Here is an 18,866-nt window from a genome sequence, read left to right on the forward strand (position 1 = left end):
GGGGCCTGAACTCTGGGCCTGGGTGCTGTCCCTCAGCTCTTCAGCTCAAGGCTAGTGCTCTACCACTTGAGCCATCTTCCCAGCCCTTGTCTATGTTTCTTTAATCAGACAGCCCCATAATCAGCTATTTTCCCAAGGATCCTGATTCCTTTTTGTAAAGAAGATGAATCTGAATAATCTGATTCTGCTGTTTTTACTCTAATTTAGAGTTTGAAGGTAAATCTTTTTCTTACCCGGTCTGGCTTTGAACCGTGATCCTCAGATCTCAGCCTCCTGAGTAGCTAGGAATAAAGGTGAGAGCTCTTGGCTGAAGATAAATCTTTTTTTTTTTTTTTTTTGGGTCCGGTTGTGGGGCCTGAACTCTGGGCCTGGGCGCTGGGCTCTGCCCCTCAGCTCTCCAGCTCAAGGCTCGTGCTCTACCACTTGAGCCACAGCGCCACTTCCAGCTTTTTTCTTTTTGCTTATGTGGTGCTAAGGAATCGAACCCAGGGCCTCATGCATGCAAGGCAAGCGCTCTACCACTGAGCCACCTTCCCAGCCCCTTGAAGATAAATCTTAAGGTGGAGACTTGGCAGCTCTGTCTTGAGGTGCTCTTGTATTTATGCACTAGAACAAATGTAGTGATGTCCCTGGGTCACTGCGTGTTGGTATTCTAAAGTGCAAAGAAGAAAACATGTTGGCAGCAGAGCTTGACCAGTGGCTTGTATATCTTCATATAGCAGACTCATCTGAGTAATCATTGAAATAAATGAAACCTTGGCCATTGCAAACATATGTATAGCTGTATTGGCAGCATAGTTTGAAGGACAGAGTTAGAGAAGAGCACTAGGATTGTAAGTGTGAGCCATTGGTATCCAGCTCCTTTATTTTTATTTATTTTGCTGCCAGGCCTGTGGCTTGAACTCAGGGACTGGCACTGTCTCCCTGAGCTTCTTTTGCTCAAGGCTAGTGCTCTACCATTTGAGCCACAGCTCTACTTCCAGCTTTTTTGGTAGTTTATAGCAAATGAGTGTCTTGTGGATTTTCCTACCTGGGCTGACTTTAAACTGTGACCCTCAGATCTCACTCTGCTGAGTAGCTAGGATGACAGTTGTGAGCCACTGGTACCTGGCTCCGGCTCTTTTTTTTTTTTTTTTGGTGAACTTGACAAAGATACTTGTTTCACAGAATCTAAGCTGTTCACTTTGTCAGATTTAAAAATGAAGGGTTTGGAGGCATGGCTAAGTAAAGCGCTAGCCAGTGAGCCAAAGCATCAGGTACTGAGTTTGAGTCCTGCTTTCAGACCCAAAAAAAAAAAAAAGAGAGAAAAGAAAAATTAAATGCAAACAATGTTATTCCTTATTTGTTTTGTCTTGTTTTGTTTTTTTGGTGCTGGTCTTAGGCCTTGAGTCTCAGAGCCTAGGAACTATCCTCGAGCTTTGTTGCTCAAGGCTGGCAGTGAACCACTTGTGCTACAGCTTCACTTCAGGCTTTCTAGTGGTTAATTGCATAAAAACATCTCACAGACTTCCCTGCCCAGGCTGGCTTTGAATTGCAGTCCTCAGATCTGTCTCCTGAGTAGCCCTGGGATTATAGGCATAGCTACCGGTGTACTGTTGGCTTGCGCGCGCGCGTGCGTGTGTGTGTGTGTGTGTGTGCGTGTGTGCGTGCGTGTGTGCGTGTGTGTGTGTGTGCGCGCGCGTGCGTGTGTGTGTGCGTGCGTGCATGCGTGCGTGCGTGCGTGCGTGTGTGTGTGCGCGCGCGTGCGCGCGCGTGTGTGTGTGTGTGTGTGTGTTTGCTTGCTTGCTCTTGAATAGCTTTTTTGCTCAAGGCCAGTGTTTTACCATTTGAAGTATACCTCCAGTTCTATTAATTGGAGATTATTATGGGTTTGTCTGCCCAGGCAGGCTTTGAACCTCAATCTTTAGATCTTAGGCTCCTATTAGTCAGTGTGTGTGTGTGTGTGTGTGTGTGTGTGTGTGTGTGTGTGTGTGTGTGTGTGTGTGTGTGAGAGAGAGAGAGAGAGAGAGAGAGAGAGAGAGAGAGAGAAAGAGAGAATTGACTGAGAGACTGAGACTGTTTTGGGCTTGAATTTAGGGCATGGGTGCTGTCCCTGAGCTCTGCACAAGACTAGCGCTCTACCATATGAACTATAGCTCTACTAAAGAAAGGTCACTGGTTTTTGCTGGTTAACTGGAAATAAAGAGTGTCATGAATTTTCTTGCCTGGGCTGGCTTTGAACTGCAATCCTCAGCTCTCAGTCTCCTGAGTAGCTAGGATGACAGGCGTGAATCTCAGCACGTCCAACTGTCAGCTTCCTTTTTTTTTTTTTTTTTTTTTTGGGTCCGGTCGTGGGGCCTGAACTCTGGGCCTGGGCGCTGTCCCTCAGCTCTTCAGCTCAAGGCTAGCGCTCTACCACTTGAGCCACAGCGCCACTTCCGGCTTTTTTCTTTTTGCTTATGTGGTGCTGAGGAATCGAACCCAGGGCCTTGAGCATGCAAAGCAAGCGCTCTACCACTGAGCCACCTTCCCAGCCCCCCAACTGTCAGCTTCTTGAACCATAGGCATGACCAGTAATCAAATGGAAGACTTAGATGACAAATAGGAGATCAGATTAATAGAATCTGTCTCCACCAGAAATTACCTTGTACTATACTGGGTATCTTGCTCAGTTATGGAAGTGTCCTTAGATTTAGATCCCAAATGTAGTTCCAGGATTTTTGTTTTGTTTTCTCCTTATGGTGGTACTAAAGTAAGTTTCAGTTTGAATGTTAAGGGGTTGTTGCTAATCAGATCTTGATTACAGATAGTGAAGTTTAATTAATTGTCAGCTTGGCAACTGTTTTACAGAATATTGCATGTTAACCTCCAGGCTCCTGACAACAAATCAGAGAAAGGGGAATTGTTACTTTTTAAAAATGTAAACAAAGATGAACTTCCTGGGACTTCTGCCAATATCTAGACAGGACAATTTGTAGATGGCCCTTTTGTGTGTGAGTGTATGCGTGCTGTGCTGGGGCTTGAACTCAAGGCCTCAGGTTCTTGCTTAGCTTTTTCTCTCATGTCTGGCTCTCTGCTACGGGAGCCACACTTATGCTTCCAGCCTTTTACTAATTAGTTGTAGATAATAGTCTTTCAGACTTATCTATCTGGGTTGTCTTCAAACTGAGATCTTCAGATCTCATCCTCCTGATTAGCTGGGATTATAGGCATGAGCCATCAGCTCCCAGTTCTTTTTTTTTGGTGGTCCTGGGGCTTGAATTCTGGGCCTAGGTATTGTCTCTGCTCTGTTCAGCTCAAGGCAAGTGCTCTACCACTTGAGCCACAGCATCACTTCTGGCTTTTGTTGTGTATGTGGTACTGAGGAATTGAACCCAGGACTTCATGCATGCTAGGCAAGCACTCTACCACTATACCACATTCCCAGCCCTTGTAAGCTGTTTCTTAAACATTGAATTGTCTTGGAGCAGTTGGGGCTTAATGCAAAATTGAGAGGAAAGTATGGAGACTTCCCACACCCTCTGCTCCTACAAAGCATCAACTATTATCACTACACCTATTGAGGGTTTATCACTCAGCCTGCCTGACATTCCATTATTTCACAAATGCATCCTGTACCCTGGGGTTCACTCTAGGTGAGCTACGAGCTTAGATAAATATGTAATGTCAGTATATGTAATATGATCACATAGGACAGTTTCACTGCCCTAAAAATCCTGTGCTATACCTAGTCATTTCTCCTGTCCACCCAACTCCTAGTAATCACCAACTGATTGTTTCTCCAGTTTTGCTTTTCCCAGAGCATCATGTACAGTAGTTGAAGCCATGCATGTAGCATGTTGCCTATTCAGATTGGCTTTTTCTGGTTTATTTAAACAGTTACATAACACATTTAATAGCACAATATGAGTATCAAGGGGATGCTACTAAAAAAATACCATATTCAGGATCCAAGTTGGATTGCTGTTAATTTGGGTTTTAGTGTCATTTTCCAGTAGGAAGACAAACTGTAATTACTGAGCTTTTTTTTGGTGTGAAGTTTTATTGGCATTGTGACTCAGTATCAAAAAAACCTAAGGTTTCCCAGTTTAACCCTTTTGTTGTCATTCAGTGTTTAAAGGTAATGATTTGCAATTCCATTAAAACCCGAATAACATCTTTTACAAGTCCCTTTTTCCTCCAGAGGTAAGTTACAACCTTAATTAAAGTATTTATTGTACATAGAAGTATTTATTATAAGTAATGTATATTACAGTGTATATTTAAAGACATTGGATAGATAACATTTCTCGTATAAAAAAGGAATCCTGATAGTTTTAGTTTATATTCATCCTTAGGATGCCACAAATGACCATAATCTCATTACTTTTCATTGTTTTTCAGCAGCAAGCCCTGACTGGGAGCCTGGTGGCAGGGGCTAGCAATGTGATGGAGGCTGACCCATTCAAGAGACAGCAGGCTGTACCACCCACAGGTATGTCCTGGGCACAGGTGGAAGTGGCCATAGTGGCAGTGGCGATGGAGTTGCCATGTATTTCTAAAAGCTTAATTTCTACTTTTAAAATTAAATTTTCTTTTGGTGATTATCAGCTAAAACAAAAGATGTGAATGTTATTGTATATTAAAGTTAGAAATTTTTCATTTGATGAGTTATATTCCATTTTCATTTTCCATGGACCATTGTTATGTTGTGATTAAATGTTGGCATTATTTATCTGCTTTTTGAAGTTGTGTGCTTTTTTTTTTTAACTGGATTTTCTTTAAATTATAAATGTGATGGCACATTTTTATGTGAGAGACAGAGGCAGTTCAGAAGGTAGCTTCAAGCTACCCTGGCTTGTGGTCAGCTTCTTCCCCAGCATAACAGGGACCACTACCCATGCTTTGTGGATTCTCAAAGACATTCCTGTACAAGTGTTAAGTACATGTCATTCTGAAAAAAGTTCAATTGTGACACATTTTTATAAGTTAAAATATTTTTTAAAATATTTAAAAATATTAAAAATAAGCTACCAGGTGCTGGTGGCTTACTCTTATAATCCTACCTACTCAGGCGTCTAAGATTTGAGGATTGAGATTTGAAGTCAGCCTGGGCAGAGAAAGCCATGAGATTCTTCTCCCCAGTTAACCAGCAAAAAGCCAGAAGTGCAAGTATGGCTCAAGTGATAGAACCTTGAGCAGAAAAAACTAATCAAGAGTACAAGCCCCTGAATTCAAGCCCAAGTTACCAGCACAAACAAAACAAAGCAACAAAAAGTGGACCTTAATGGCTGCCTTTCCAAGTATTCCATAGGGTAGACGATTCCTTCTTTAGTAGTCAGACCATACAAGTGTTTGCTTGTTATTGAAAGTATTATTGCACATTTGTCACTCTTAGGTGTTGATAGAGGTTTGGATATCTAATCTCAAAAGTGTTTTCTTGGCATGTTTGTCAGCGTTATCTAAAGGGAAGCCCAGAAATGAACTGCCAGGTCAAAGAGGATGTGCAGTAGTGAGGTGGTGGCTTCATTCAGCTGTTCTTCAGGACAGGGCACTTATATTTCCAGCAGAAATTTCTGCTTCTCTCTTTTTTGTTGGTCTAGGGGATTGAACTCAGGGCCTCATGACTTTCTAGCAAATGCTCTACCACTTGAACCATGCCTCCAATCCTTTTGCTTTTAGTTTGCTTTTCACTAAGGTTCTTGGGCTGACTTTTCCTTGTCTGGCCTTGAAACACAGTATTCCTGTCTTTACTTCCTGCCTGGCTGGGACCAGGCATGTGTCACCAAATTCAGCCTTGGTTCTCTTACATTTTAATGTGTTATTTTGTTCAATAAAACCTTTCATCTTCAGTGATCCCACAGTGAATATTGTATCTTTTGTTTAGATTTAGATATCTCTGATTTTAAGTAAGGGTACAGAGTATCATTAATTGTTAGCCATTTGTGACTCTGCTCACAGCTAACTGCTCATGTTCTGTGCCTGTTTTCTCATGGTTGTTGAGACTTTTATTTTTCATTTGTAAACTATGTCAGAATGTTGAATAAATCAGCCTGTGTCTGTCATGTGTTGCAATTTCTCTTGGTTGCTTATTCTTTGGCTTTTTATTATGCTTTTTCTTCTGTCAACATTTTAATGAAGATAATCCCCTTATTCCTTATGGCATATAAAGGCTTCCCTCTTCTAAATTATGAAAACACTTGCACATGTTTTTCTATACATTGTGTGATTTTATTTTTACATGAAATGGCACCTTTCTTGAAAATTATTCTAGAGCAGTCTAAGAGGCCTCGACTTGAAGTGGGTCATCCAGGGGTAGTTTTCCAGCACCCTGGGGCGAACGCAGGAGTCCCTCTACAGCAGTTAATGCCAACTGTCCAAGGTAAGCCCGGCACCAGAGCCAGTGCTCTCAGCTCATAGCGAGGGAGTGCATGGAAGCCTTGTGACCAGCCCAGCCCAAGGCTGTGCAGTCGAGCGGTTATATTTAATGTGAATTTCTCACATGGGGACATTTCTGTGTGCCCCGGTCAGTACAGGATGAGGAAGCCCCTGGAGACACAGTCTTGCCATTCTAATGGGAGCCACACTTTGCCTTGTCATTGTGCTTTCTAGCAGTTTTACTTGTGATTTTCTTAATTGCTGCTGTTGTAGGGGTGCCCTGTGGTTGGTTATTTGATGCTTGTTTTGCTTGGTGCTAACCTGCAAAGGCCGAGCTCCTGTCCTTCCTTCTTTGTGTGCTCCTTCTGACATTAGGTCTGATAGAACACTAACTCCCATTTGAGTATGGTGGTGAGTTGCCCTTGGAACTTACCTGGTGGAAGCTGACGTGCTCTGAAGTCAGTGTTCTGGGTTCTTCCTTACTTCCTAGGAGGGATGCCCCCCACCCCTCAGGCTGTGCAGCACACTGGGCAGAAGCAGAGCCAGCAGCAGTACGACCCTTCCACGGGGCCTCCTGTGCAGAATGCCGCCAGCTTGCACACTCCACCACCACAGCTGCCCACCAGGCTGTCCCCAGCTAGTGCTCCTGCTGCAGCCCTCTCTTCCACTCTGCAGTTTTCACAGCAATCGCAGGTGGTGGAGGCTCAGACTCAACTCCAAATCCCCGTGAAGACTCAGCAACCGAATGTCCCTCTCTCTGCTCCTGCAACCAGCCAGCTCCCTGTTCCTCCTCCACAGCCTACACAGCCAGCTCTCCATGTTCCAGTGCCTGGGAAGGCACAGATGCAGGCATCTCAGCTTTCATCTCAGACACAGGTACTGAGGCATTTGCTGTTTGGTTACAAGTTAGATATGCAAGCAGAGGGAAGTGGTGTGCAGAGGTGGCTTGTGGTCTGTGTAAATGGCAGGTGGCTCACTATACTAACTGTACAGTCTTCAGAGAACCTCATTGGCCTATGAGAGTAGTTGGTTAATTTAGCAGTTGGAACATAATTTGTTTTTTGCCAGTCCTGGAATTTGAAGTTAGGGTCTGGATGCTATCCCTGAGCTTTTTTTTTTGCACTTGAGCTACAACTCCTCTTCCGGCATTTTGGTAGTTTATTGGAAATAAGATTCTCATGGACTTTCCTGCCCGGACTGGCTTTGAACCATAATTCTTAGATCTCAGCCTTCTGAGTACCTAGGATTACTAGTATGAGCCACTGGTGCTTGGGTTGGAATGTAAATTTTTTGACTGAATTATAGCCATTAAAGTAGTTGAACCCATGACTACTGCTGCTCTTGGTACGGGAGCACCCATCCATTGACACACTCGGAAGGGCCATTATCTCAGGTAGTCACTGAACTCACCAGTTGCAAGAGATCATGGGACTGGCCTGAGTTATATGGTAATGATCCTACCTCTGTCCAAGAGCAAAGTCATATTTGTAAACATTTGTCACACATTCTCCATGGGGGCCTCCCTGCCCTGTTTTTTTGATGCCATAGGCTCCACGGTTTGGTATAAGGCATTACTTATACAGCCTTAACACATATTTTGAGTGTTTAAAGTGTCCCTACTCCCCCAGTTAGTTATCATTTTGTTCATATGTCTTGGGAATGTTTGTAGTAAACTGGCCAGAGGTTCTCCTAAGGACCCATGAGCACCAACTCACTGAGAGCATGGGAGTGGGAAAAACATTTTCCAGAAACATACCTTGATTCTCTTGTTCTCTCAGACTTCACTGAAAACTCTTAATATTTATTATTTCATTTATTAAATGAGTTTAGGGGCTTGAGCTTAGGGGCTGACACTGCCCCTGAGCTATAAAATTTGAAAGTTAGCACTCTACCACTTGAACCATAGCTTCATTTCTGGCTTTTTGGTGGTCTTAAGGAGTTTCCTGCCAGGGGAGTCCTCACATCTTAGCCTCCTGAGTAGCTATGGTTACTGGTACCTTGCAATGAGCCTTTCTGGCCTGTGCTTTTTCATCAGTAAAATGGGATAATAGAGGGTACTTCGTAGTTACTGCACAGAGAAAATAAACTAGTCCCTCCTCACAGCTCACTCCACAGGTGATTAATAAGCAGTAGCTACTAATAACTTTTGCCACCAGTCCAGAATACTTAAGACTTAGCTATAGATTGCAATGAAGTTAAACTCAAAATCCAGCTGGGACGTTTGTTAAAAAGGGGAGGGGGGGGGGAGGTTGCAGAGTGGCTTAAGTGGCTCTGCTACTCAGCAACATGAACATCACGATTAAGAAATGTAGCAGCCAGGCACTGTAATCCTAGCTACTCAGAAGGCTGAGATCTGAGGATTACGGTTTGAAGTCAGCCGGTGCAAAAATGTCTATGGGATGCTTATCTTCAATAAACTAAAAAACAAAACAAAAACTGGAAGTGGAGGGGTGGCTCAAGTGGCAGAGTGCTATCCCTGAGCAAAAAAAGCTCAAGTACAGTACCCAGACTCTTGAGTTCAAGCACCAAAACCAGAGCAAAACAAACAAAAAGAAACAAAGCAGCAGGATGTCAGTAGTTTATGCCTGTAATCCTAAGCTGTTTAAGAGGCTGAAATCTGAGGATTAGTTTGAAGCCAGCCCAGACAAGAAAGTCTGTGAGACAAAACTGAAAGTGGAGATGTGGCTCAAGTGGTGGAGCTGTAATCTTTTTTTTTTTTTTTTGGGGGGGGGTCCGGTTGTGGGGCCTGAACTCTGGACCTGGGCGCTGTTCCCCAGCTCTTCAGCTCAAGGCTAGCGCTCTACCACTTGAGCCACAGCGCCACTTCTGGCTTTTTGCTTATGTGGTGCTGAGGAATCGAACCTTGGGCCTCATGCATGCAAGGCAAGCACTCTACCACTGGGCCACCTTCCTGGAGCTGTAATCTTGAGCAGGGATCCTGAGAGGATTTTACTCCATCTTGTAAGAACAGTTGGAAGCATCTTAAGTTTTGTAAGCTTGGCCCTGGACAGTGTAGGGGATTTTCCACCGTGGTAGCCTGCCACAAGAGATGACTTGGAATTTTCTCCTCTAAGTATTTTCAATTAGCAAAAAAAGCTTATGTGATTAAAATTTAAAGTCTAGAAAAAGCTGGAAGACGCAAAAAAGAAAAAAATAAAGTTTCCTTGAGCTCTTAACATAGTATTGAAGATACAGTTTGCTGTGAGCACTCTTGTTAGGGTTTCTGGAAGTAAGGCAGGGTGACATTTGGAGATCTCCTCTAGTTTGTTTCTTAGTTGTGGTTGTAATGGGCCTTTGTGAGCATGTGTTGCTATGAAGAGGAAGCACTGGGTGTGTTGGCCTCTTTCATCTGAGTGCTCTGGTGTTTGGGCACTGTGGATGTCATGAAGCTTTGTTTTGATCTTGTTTCATTTGTCTTCTGTGTGCTAGGCAGTGGCATCAACCAGGCTTCCCCTGGACTCTGTCCAGCCCTGCCAGCGGTCTCTGCCTGCTTCTTCTTCCTCATCTCTCACACCCGTGAGTGGCTCAGGCCCGGGGCCTTTGCCTGCACGGTCTTCACCAGTGAACAGACCCTCCTCAGCCACTAGCAAAGCACTGTCTCCTGCCACTTCTCGTTCTCCAGGGGCTGCGGTGCCAGCCCCCCCGAAGCCACAGAGCCCTGCTCAGAACGCTGCCTCATCTCAGGACAGTTCTCAGGATAAGCTGGCAGAGCAGATAACACTGGTAATTATGCCCAAGCAAGTATAAAATGTATTCCAGGTTTTTGTTGACTGTTTACTATTGGCTTTGTTGCTCAGGCTAGTTTTCAGTTCCACAGTTCAGGTGACCTTCTTGCCTTTGCCTAGAAAATAACTGTGACTGCAAGTGCATAATCTAGTTTATGATGCACCTTCCTCCCCCCCACCCCCACCCCCACCCCCCAATGCTGGGTTTAAACTTGTGTGCTCAGCTGTCATTCTATCACATAAGCCACGCCTCCTGTCTGACTTTTGTTTGCTATTTTGGAAATGGAATCTCAAGGACAAATTTTCTGCTTGGCTGGCTACAAAAACCTCCAGATCTCACCTTCCTGAGTAGCTGAGAGCAACTGGGACCCAACTTTTGTTTTTTGTTTTTTAGTATGTGCTAATTTAAAACGGAATACCTAGTTGTAAGAACAATTGAATGTGGTTTATGATCTTTAGAAAGCATGACTAAACCATGTGGTGCAACCTCCTCTGATAGAAGCAGACTCATGTGAGGAGTCTTTTCCTCAGGACACATTGGCCATCTTGGGCTACTTTCCAACAGCCACAAGTGGGGCTGGGAGTATACTTACAGTCTTTTGCTCAGCTTCATCAGAGATTTGAAAGGCATATGTGAAAATCTCACTGTCTTGCTTATTGGTCAGTATATAGCATATTGGTCAGTACATAGCCAAGCCTTCCTTGATTTCTTCCTTTTCCCAATTATTTTCAACAAAATCCCAGCTATTGTATTGTAAATACTTTGTTAAAAATACTGGGTCTTGGGCTGGGAAGGTGGCTCAGTGGTAGAGCGCTTGCCTTGCATGCATGAGGCCCTGGGTTCAGTTCCTCAGCACCACATAAGCAAAAAAGAAAAAAGCCGGAAGTGGCGCTATGGCTCAAGTGGTAGAGTGCTAGCCTTGAGCTGAAGAGCTGGGGAACAGCACCCAGGTCCAGAGTTCAGGCCCCACAACTGGACCCAAAAAAACCCAAAACATTGGGTCTTGCTTTTTTTTTTTTTTGGGGGTTGTTGATGGTCCTGAGGCTGTCACTGCACTCTTCAGCTCAAGGCTAGCGCTCTACCACTTGAGCCACAATGCCACTTCTGGTTTTCTAGTGGTTTATTGGTGATAAGAGTCTCATGGTCTTTCTTACCAGATCTGGCTTTGAACTGTGATCCTCAGATCTCAGCCTCATGAGTAGCTAGGATTACAGGTGTGAGTCATTGGCGCTCGGCTTAATTTTTTTTTTTTTTTTTGCAATACTGGAGCTTGAACTCAGGGCTTTGTGCTTGCTAAGCAGGTAGTCTTACCACTGAGCCACACCTCCACCCCTAAACATTGGATCTTTTAAAAAAAAAAAAAAGTGTTAGCTAGGCGCCGGTGGCTCACGCCTGTAATCCTAGCTACTCAGGAGGCTGAGGTCTGAGGATTGTGGTTCAAAGCCAGCCCAGGCACGAAAGTCCATGAGACTTCTATCTCCATTGAACCATTAGAAAACCGGAAGTGGCGCTGTGGCTCAAGCGGTAGAGCGGTCACCTTGAGCTGAAGAGCACAGGGACAACGCCCAAACCCAGGGTTCAAGCCCCATGACCAACAAAACATAATAATAATGTGTTGGGGATTGAATAAATACGGGGTCTCCTACATGCTAGGTAAGCCTTGACTCCCAGCCCAGTTTTATTTTGCTTCTTAGACATTGAGAAGGATTGCTGTCTGGCTTCCCTGAGCCTTCTGTGAGAGTCACACTTATTCTACTGTGCTCTCCTTTAGCTGTTATACAAAGCTCATCTTAAGCTGTGACCTCCTTGAGGTCTTTCTCCTTTTAACACCTTTCTAACTGAGCTTTTCACACCATAAGATTTCAAAATCTGAACTGGGCACTCACTGGTGGTTCACACTTGCAATCCTACCTACTCAGGAGGCTAAGATATGAGGATCCAAAGTTTGTGAATCTCTTATACCAAATTAACCAGCAAAAAATTGGGAATAGAAATGTGGCTTAAGTGAAAAAGCCTAGTGAAAGCAAATGGCCCTTAGTTCAAACCCCAATACTGGCACGCACACGTGCGCGCACGCACACACACACACACACACACACACACACACACACACAATTGGGTTATTAATTATAGGAACAATAATAATATGCTGACTCTCCTCCCACCCTGGTGGTATGTTTCTTACAGGAAAACCAGATCCATCAACGAATAGCAGATTTAAGGAAAGAAGGATTGTGGTCCTTAAGGCGACTGCCAAAATTGCAGGAGGCCCCACGCCCTAAATCTCACTGGGACTACCTGCTAGAGGAGATGCAGTGGATGGCTACAGACTTTGCCCAAGAGCGGAGATGGAAGCTGGCTGCTGCTAAGAAGGTAGATTTGTCACAGCACTGTGCTGTGTCCATTGGTGGTGGTAGTTGAGATTTAGATCTGTGATCTGTGGCTCAAGTGGTAGAATGCTAGCTTTGAGCACAGAAAACCTCAAGGACACTGCATTAGGCCTGAGTTCAAGTCCCAGGACCAGCACACAAAAAAAGTGAACACCCCAGTCCAACAAAACTTAGTAAGTTTTGCTGCTTTAATGCAGTAAAATACTCTTACCTATTAAACTTGCTGCTGATCTGTGTTGAGTAAGGTCACATGTGAAACTGGAAAAAAAATGTAATGCAGTATAATATATATGTGAGAAAAATGTGTCTAATTAGTAGAATAATGCTTTCTAGAAAAATTAGACATCAAAAGATGATGGTTTTTGTTTGTACCACTGTTTGTTCTAGTACACCTAAAGAGAGTAGGAGGAAGTTTCTGATATTAAATTGACTGTGCTTGCTTTATTGTTTGATTGGCAGAGTCTTTATATGTAGCTCTATCTGGCCTTCAACTTGGGGTACTCCTGCCTCAGTCTTCCAAGGCCTGGAATTAGGATTGTGCCACTTCACCTGCCTCATATGTGACTTGAACCTGCCTTAAAATTTACATCTCCTGGCAAGACGTAGAGTACAACATAAAAGTCTTAAACTTTGCTTTTCTAGCTCGTTAGAACAGTAGCACGTCATCATGAGGAAAAGAAGCTTCGTGAAGAAAGAGGGAAGAAAGAAGAGCAGAACAGATTAAGACGTATTGCTGCCTCAACTGCCCGAGAAATAGAATATTTTTGGTCAAACATTGAGCAGGTAAATTGTGGAATTTCAGTGGGATCATTAAAATCAGAGTGGGTCTGAGCTGGGATTCTGAGTGCCTCTGGACAGAACCTTGATAGCAAGAGAAGATACTGCCCTTAGGAAATGTAAGGTGTGAGACCTCCTGCCTACTTGCCTCTTGTTGTTTGAGCCATATTAAAGTTAGGATGAGTTGGCTGCCTCCTGAGTAACTTGGATTACAGGTGTGAGCCATCAGCACCTGGCTTCTCCATTTATTTGTGTATCTAACTATATCTTGCCCAAATTCTGTTTGGTCGGGGCTGGGAAGGTGGCTCAGTGGTAGAGCGCTTGCCTTGCATGCCTGAGGCCCTGGGTTCGATTCCTCAGCACCACATAAGCAAAAAGAAAAAAGCCAGAAGTGGCGCTGTGGCTCAAATGGTAGAGCGCTAGCCTTGAGCTGAAGAGGTGAGGGACAGTGCCCAGGCCCAGAGTTCAGGCCCCACAACTGGACCCAAAAACAAACAAACAAACAAATTCTATTTGGTCGTAAGATTAAATAAAAAAAAAAAAGCTTTTAATAAAGGGAGCAAGAGGGCTGGGACGGTGGCTAAGTGGTAGAGCGCTTGCCTCGCATGCACGAGGCCCTGGGTTCAGCTCCTCAGTACCATATAAGCAGAAAAATCTGGAAGTGGCACTGTGGCTCAAGTGGTAGAGGGTTAGCCTTGAGCTGAAGAGCTAAGGGACAGGGCCCAGGCCCAGAGTTCAAGCCCCACAACTGACCAAAAAAATAAAGGGAGCAAGAATGTGTGTGTACTAGCATGCTAGCAAGCAGCCATCCCGAGGAAAACTGCTTTCAAAGCCATTCACACCAAGAATTACCTGGAGAAGATTTGCCATAGTTTTCTCATCTCAAAGCTACAGTTGCAACTGGACCTTGTTTCTAGGCACAAAGAAAAACACAAAGGCAAGAATGGCTCATCCTAACCGTTTTTTGTGTGCTTGAATTCAGGGCCTGTGTGCTGTGCCTGAGCTTTTTTGCTACTGCTAATGCTGTACCACTTGAGTCATAGCTCCACTTTCGGCTTTTTGCTAGTTAATTGGAAATCAGTCTCATGGCCTTTCCTGCCTGAGCTGGTTTTGAGCCAGTTGAGATCTCCAATCTGACTTTGAAATCCTCAGATCTCAGCCTCCTGAGTTGCTAGGATTACATGTGTGAGCCACCGTGGACAGCATCTAGGCTCTGAATTAAAAAGCCCTAGGACTGGCACCAAAGAGAGAGAGAGACAGACAGAAACAGAGACAGAGAAAGAGAGACAGAGAGAGAGAGAAGCACCAAATTAAAATTTTGTTTTTGAATTAATGTGAAATGATGTTGAATAGTACTTTATATGCTATATATTGACTTCTAATGTTTTACATATGGAACTTGTATGACTTACATGTTGTTTTTTTTTCCTTTCTTACATCCTTATACTTAATTCTTTGTATTTAGGTTGTGGAAATAAAACTGCAAGTGGAATTAGAAGAGAAAAGGAAAAAAGCCTTAAGTTTACAGAAAGTGTTCAGAAGAGGTATGATTATTTTAAAAGATCCTTGGCAGGGAATCAGCGCACAGTGTGGTGGTAGGGTCCATGCCTCCTCCTTCACTTTCTAGCACCAAAACAAAACAAAAACCCATAACATTTTTAGATTACACTTCAGACTCTCTGCTCAACAGGCAGCTTCTTTTTGTATTGGCTTCTTGTGACCATGCTGGAGAAGCCATTTGCTCAGGGAGCCCATTGGGAAGGGCCTGGTCTGCTTGATTGTTGCATTTTTCTTTGTGTAGCCAATGTAGGTTTTTATGTTTTGTTTCGTTTTAAATCTCAGTTCTTTTCCCATGTGCTAGTGTGAGTCAGCAAGCTCATATCTGTCTATTCTGGGACAGAGTGCAGATTACCTGCAGTCAGTCAGTCTTTAGACAGCAAGGGAGGCAGCTATTAGTTGTAGGTTCCTTTGGGATTGTTTGGTATAGCCTCTGTATGCTCTTATTTTTCCCCCTAATATTTCTGTGGCAGCTTCCTTCAGTCATCAATCCTAGGTATCTACAAAGGAGGGTTCACTATCTTACCATCTGAAGATGTCCCACGTTAGGGTGGAGAGTTGCATGATGCATTATAAATTATTGATGAGGAAACTGGCTGGGAAGTGACCCCTGCTAAAAGTCATAGAACTATGGGATGGGTCATCAGAAATGAGGAGGTGGACTGGAGCTAGCATATGGACCCTTTCTTTTGTTGTTGTTGTTTTTTTGAGTCCGGTCGTGGGGCCGGAACTCTGGGCCTGGACGCTGTCCCTCAGCTCTTCAGCTCAAGGCTAGCACTCTACCACTTGAGCCACAGTGCCACTTCTGGCTTTTTTCTTTTTGCTTATGTGGTGCTGAGGAATCGAACCCAGGGCCTCAGGCATGCAAGGCAAGTGCTCTACCACTGAGCCACCTTCCCAGCCCCTGGACCCTTTCTTGAACATGGCAGCCACAGTGCACAGCTGGCATGGGCAGAGACATTCATTGATTGAAATGCTTGATTTCCCCTCAGCTGCAGTGAAAACTAATCATGTTTCTTGTCTCTAGGAAAAGAGTTGAGGCCCAAGGGATTGGATGTGTTACCCGAACACTTTCTGGTAAGTTCAAGATTCTTACATCTGTCACAAAGAATGGAAGCAAAGTGAGTAAGATGCAGTGTTCTAATGCAGTGGGGTTGTTTTTATCTGGAGAAATATGTGGGTTATCAATATAACCTATACATATTTATGTATTTTATTCTAAATCAGTCTGCTTTGAAGCACTGTCACCTCACAGCTCATAGTCTCACTTGAGGTGTGGATTTGGCGATTTGGGAGGATGCAGCTAAATAGTGATTACAGATCCACATCTGAAGTTGTGGATCCCTCTTTTCTCTGGGTGTCTTTGCCATGGGTTGAAGTTAAGGAAGTGTATTGTGGATCCCCTCTGTTTCTTTGAATATGTACTAAATAGATGTTTTAGCCTTGACATCCCATTCTGGGACTTTAAATCTTATGTTTATGATTTTTATTCTGTTTCAGGATCCAGGAATATCTGGAAGAAAAAGAAAAGCTAGCACATCTTTGACTGATGATGAAGGTCTGTGCCCCATCCTCATGGAGCTGGCCTTTACTCTTTAGGGCTCTTGAAATAACAAAGTATAACGTGCATCTATGCCCTTAGACCATAAAGTTGTGGTGACTTTTGCTGTAGCAGTATTGTTATTTTAAATCTGTGGGAAATGTTAACCTTTGTAATTGTCCCAGTGACTTTGTAGGTTTTTAAATTTTTTATTTTATTTTTATGCTGATGCAGGGATTTAAACTCAAGGCCTGGGCGCTGTCTCTCAGGTTTTACACTCAAGGATAAAACTCTACCACTTGAACCACATCTCCACTTTTGGCATTTGGCTGGTTAGTTGAAGATAAGAGTCTCATGGACTTTCCTGCCCAGGCTGGCTTTGAACCATGTACCTCAGATCTCAGCTTCCTGAGTCGCTAGGATTATAGATGAAAATGACCGGTTCCTCGCAACTTTGTAGTATTTTTTTATATCTCTAGAGGACTTGGAAGATTTTCTTGAGCAGTATGGCAGTGTCTGTTTCTTGAAATCCAGGTACATTTGAAGAGGTTAGGACCCTATCCTCAAATGGCATAGGACCCAGCTTTTATGTTCTTGAATGGTGACTCTGGGGTATTGGTGTGGACCTGTCTCTTGTGGTCACATGTGCTCACTGGCCATCACCCCTAGATTTGCCAGTCTATGACTTTTCAGGAACCATCTCCTGTGCCATTTAGGTGTTGATTCCTAACTCAGAGTAGAACCACAGGAGTGACCACCAGTGTTGAGTGGGTACAGCGTATGACCACCAGCCTTTTACCTGGTTGTAAACCTGAATCAGTTGTGGCAGAAGTCTTTAGGACTGGCCCTGGTTGTAGGAACAGAGGGAGGGAGCAGGAAAAGGGTTGCAGCTGCAGTTTTTTTTTGTTTTATTATTATTATTACTACTACTATTATTATTTTGTGGATCATAGGGCTTGAACTGAGGGCCAGGCCCCTGTCTGTCCCTGAGCTATTTTGCTAAAGGCCAATGCTCTGCCGCTTTGAGCTATAGTGTCACTTCTGGTTTTTCGGGTGGTTAATTGGAGATAAGAGTCTCATGGACTTTCTTACTTGGGCTGGCATCAAACTGCAATCCTCAGATCTCAGGCTCCTGAGTTGCTAGAAATACAGGCGTGGGACATGGACATGCAGCAGTAATTTTCTAACATTGTGTAATATGTCAGATGCCAGGAAAAGCCTGCAGTCTCAGGCTTTTTTGTTTGTTTGGCTTGATTTGTTTCATTATAAAGTATAAAGTCTAGATTTTGGAAGTTTGACATTTTGGTATGTATCGATTGTTATTTGGAAGTTGACAGGGAGATTTGGCCAGATTATTGGGTTAGGATTAAGTTCTGTTGTAAAGGACAGAAACAAAACTCAGAAGAGTATCTGGGATGAGCTAGGAACCTGGTGTATGTATCTCACAACATTTATATGGTAACCTGGGGTGTTATCAAAGCCCATGCTTGTCTCTACTTCTCTGTCCCAGTACCATCCTGGGACAGAAGGTCTCTATGGCTCAGCTGTGCTTATTCAACACTATTGTCATTGAAGCTTGTGAAAGGCAAGGCAGAGTAGCTGACTGCTTGCCTCCAGCTTGTAGAAAACAAGCATCTTCCTGGAAGGTCCTGGGCTAGGCCCCTGCCTGTCACTGATCATATCTTGCTATTGGAAGGGTGGGCTGTATCTTGCAGTGCATCAGTGTAGATAGCAGTTGGCTTAGTAACTGAGTGGAGAGCACATGGTTTTAATTGGTTGTAGTCTTGGATCTTGGACACACAAAGTGATTTAAGATGTCCTTCCTGACATCTTAAGTGTGAGACTTGGCAGCTCAAGGCTGGTGCTCTACCACTCGAGCCACAGTGCTACTTCCGGCTTTTTTCTTTTTGCTTATGTGGTGCTGAGGAATTGAACCCAGGGCCTCATGCATGCAAGGCAAGTGCCCTACCACTGAGCCACCTTCCCAGCCCCCCCTGTTGTTAATTCTTAGGTCATTCTTGCTAAGTATTACCAAGTTTTGATGGCTTTGTGCATATCTAGATACTGTATCATAAAGAAAATGGAGTGGATTGTGAACTTGGTGGCTGTGGAAATGTGTAATCACCCAAAAGAAAATAATGGTGTGATTTGGAGGGGGGCTCTTTTCTTTCTTTCCTCCTGTCCTCCTCGTTCTCTCTCTCTCTCTCTCTCTCTCTCTCTTTCTCTCTCTCTCTCTCTCTCTCTCTCTCTCTCTCTCTCTCTCTCAGGAGCAGAGGCTTTTTTTTAGGCTATGCATTTGAAAATTTCAATGTTTTAAGGATGCTTATACATAATGCGTGCATACCACTTTTGTTCTTGGTTTGTAAATTAACTTTTATAAACTTTACCTTTTTTATACATAAAACCAACTTTCTAAAGGCTACCTTTGTATTTCTCCTGTACCTCTTGAGCCTTGAACTTTGACCTGCAGCAATAAAGCAGCATTTCTATGACACACGTCATTTTTTTTAAGAAAAAAGAATGCACAGAGTTGTTACAAT

At 43.7% G+C, this 18,866-nt stretch overlaps 1 protein-coding gene across 13 annotated transcripts in view; it reads left to right on the top strand.

Annotated features, from left to right (window-relative positions):
- Positions 1-18,866, top strand: part of LOC138819927 (E1A-binding protein p400-like) — a 112,420-nt gene that overhangs the window by 21,179 nt on the left and 72,375 nt on the right. For 8 of the 13 annotated variants that reach the window (XM_070011521.1, XM_070011520.1, XM_070011524.1 and 5 more), the window contains exons 3-11: positions 4,363-4,453; positions 6,233-6,340; positions 6,827-7,212; positions 9,766-10,059; positions 12,250-12,435; positions 13,095-13,235; positions 14,695-14,773; positions 15,814-15,863; positions 16,287-16,344. In XM_070011521.1, coding sequence (XP_069867622.1) covers positions 4,363-4,453; positions 6,233-6,340; positions 6,827-7,212; positions 9,766-10,059; positions 12,250-12,435; positions 13,095-13,235; positions 14,695-14,773; positions 15,814-15,863; positions 16,287-16,344 — 1,393 coding nt within the window. The remainder of the gene's footprint in view (positions 1-4,362; positions 4,454-6,232; positions 6,341-6,826; positions 7,213-9,765; positions 10,060-12,249; positions 12,436-13,094; positions 13,236-14,694; positions 14,774-15,813; positions 15,864-16,286; positions 16,345-18,866) is intronic. The other 5 variants (XM_070011522.1, XM_070011526.1, XM_070011528.1 and 2 more) reach the window with 3 other exon arrangements.

The sequence above is a fragment of the Dipodomys merriami genome, unplaced genomic scaffold (assembly GCF_024711535.1).
Source record: "Dipodomys merriami isolate MVZ:Mamm:240054 unplaced genomic scaffold, mDipMer1.0.p SCAF_827, whole genome shotgun sequence".
Classification (NCBI taxonomy): domain Eukaryota; kingdom Metazoa; phylum Chordata; class Mammalia; order Rodentia; family Heteromyidae; genus Dipodomys; species Dipodomys merriami.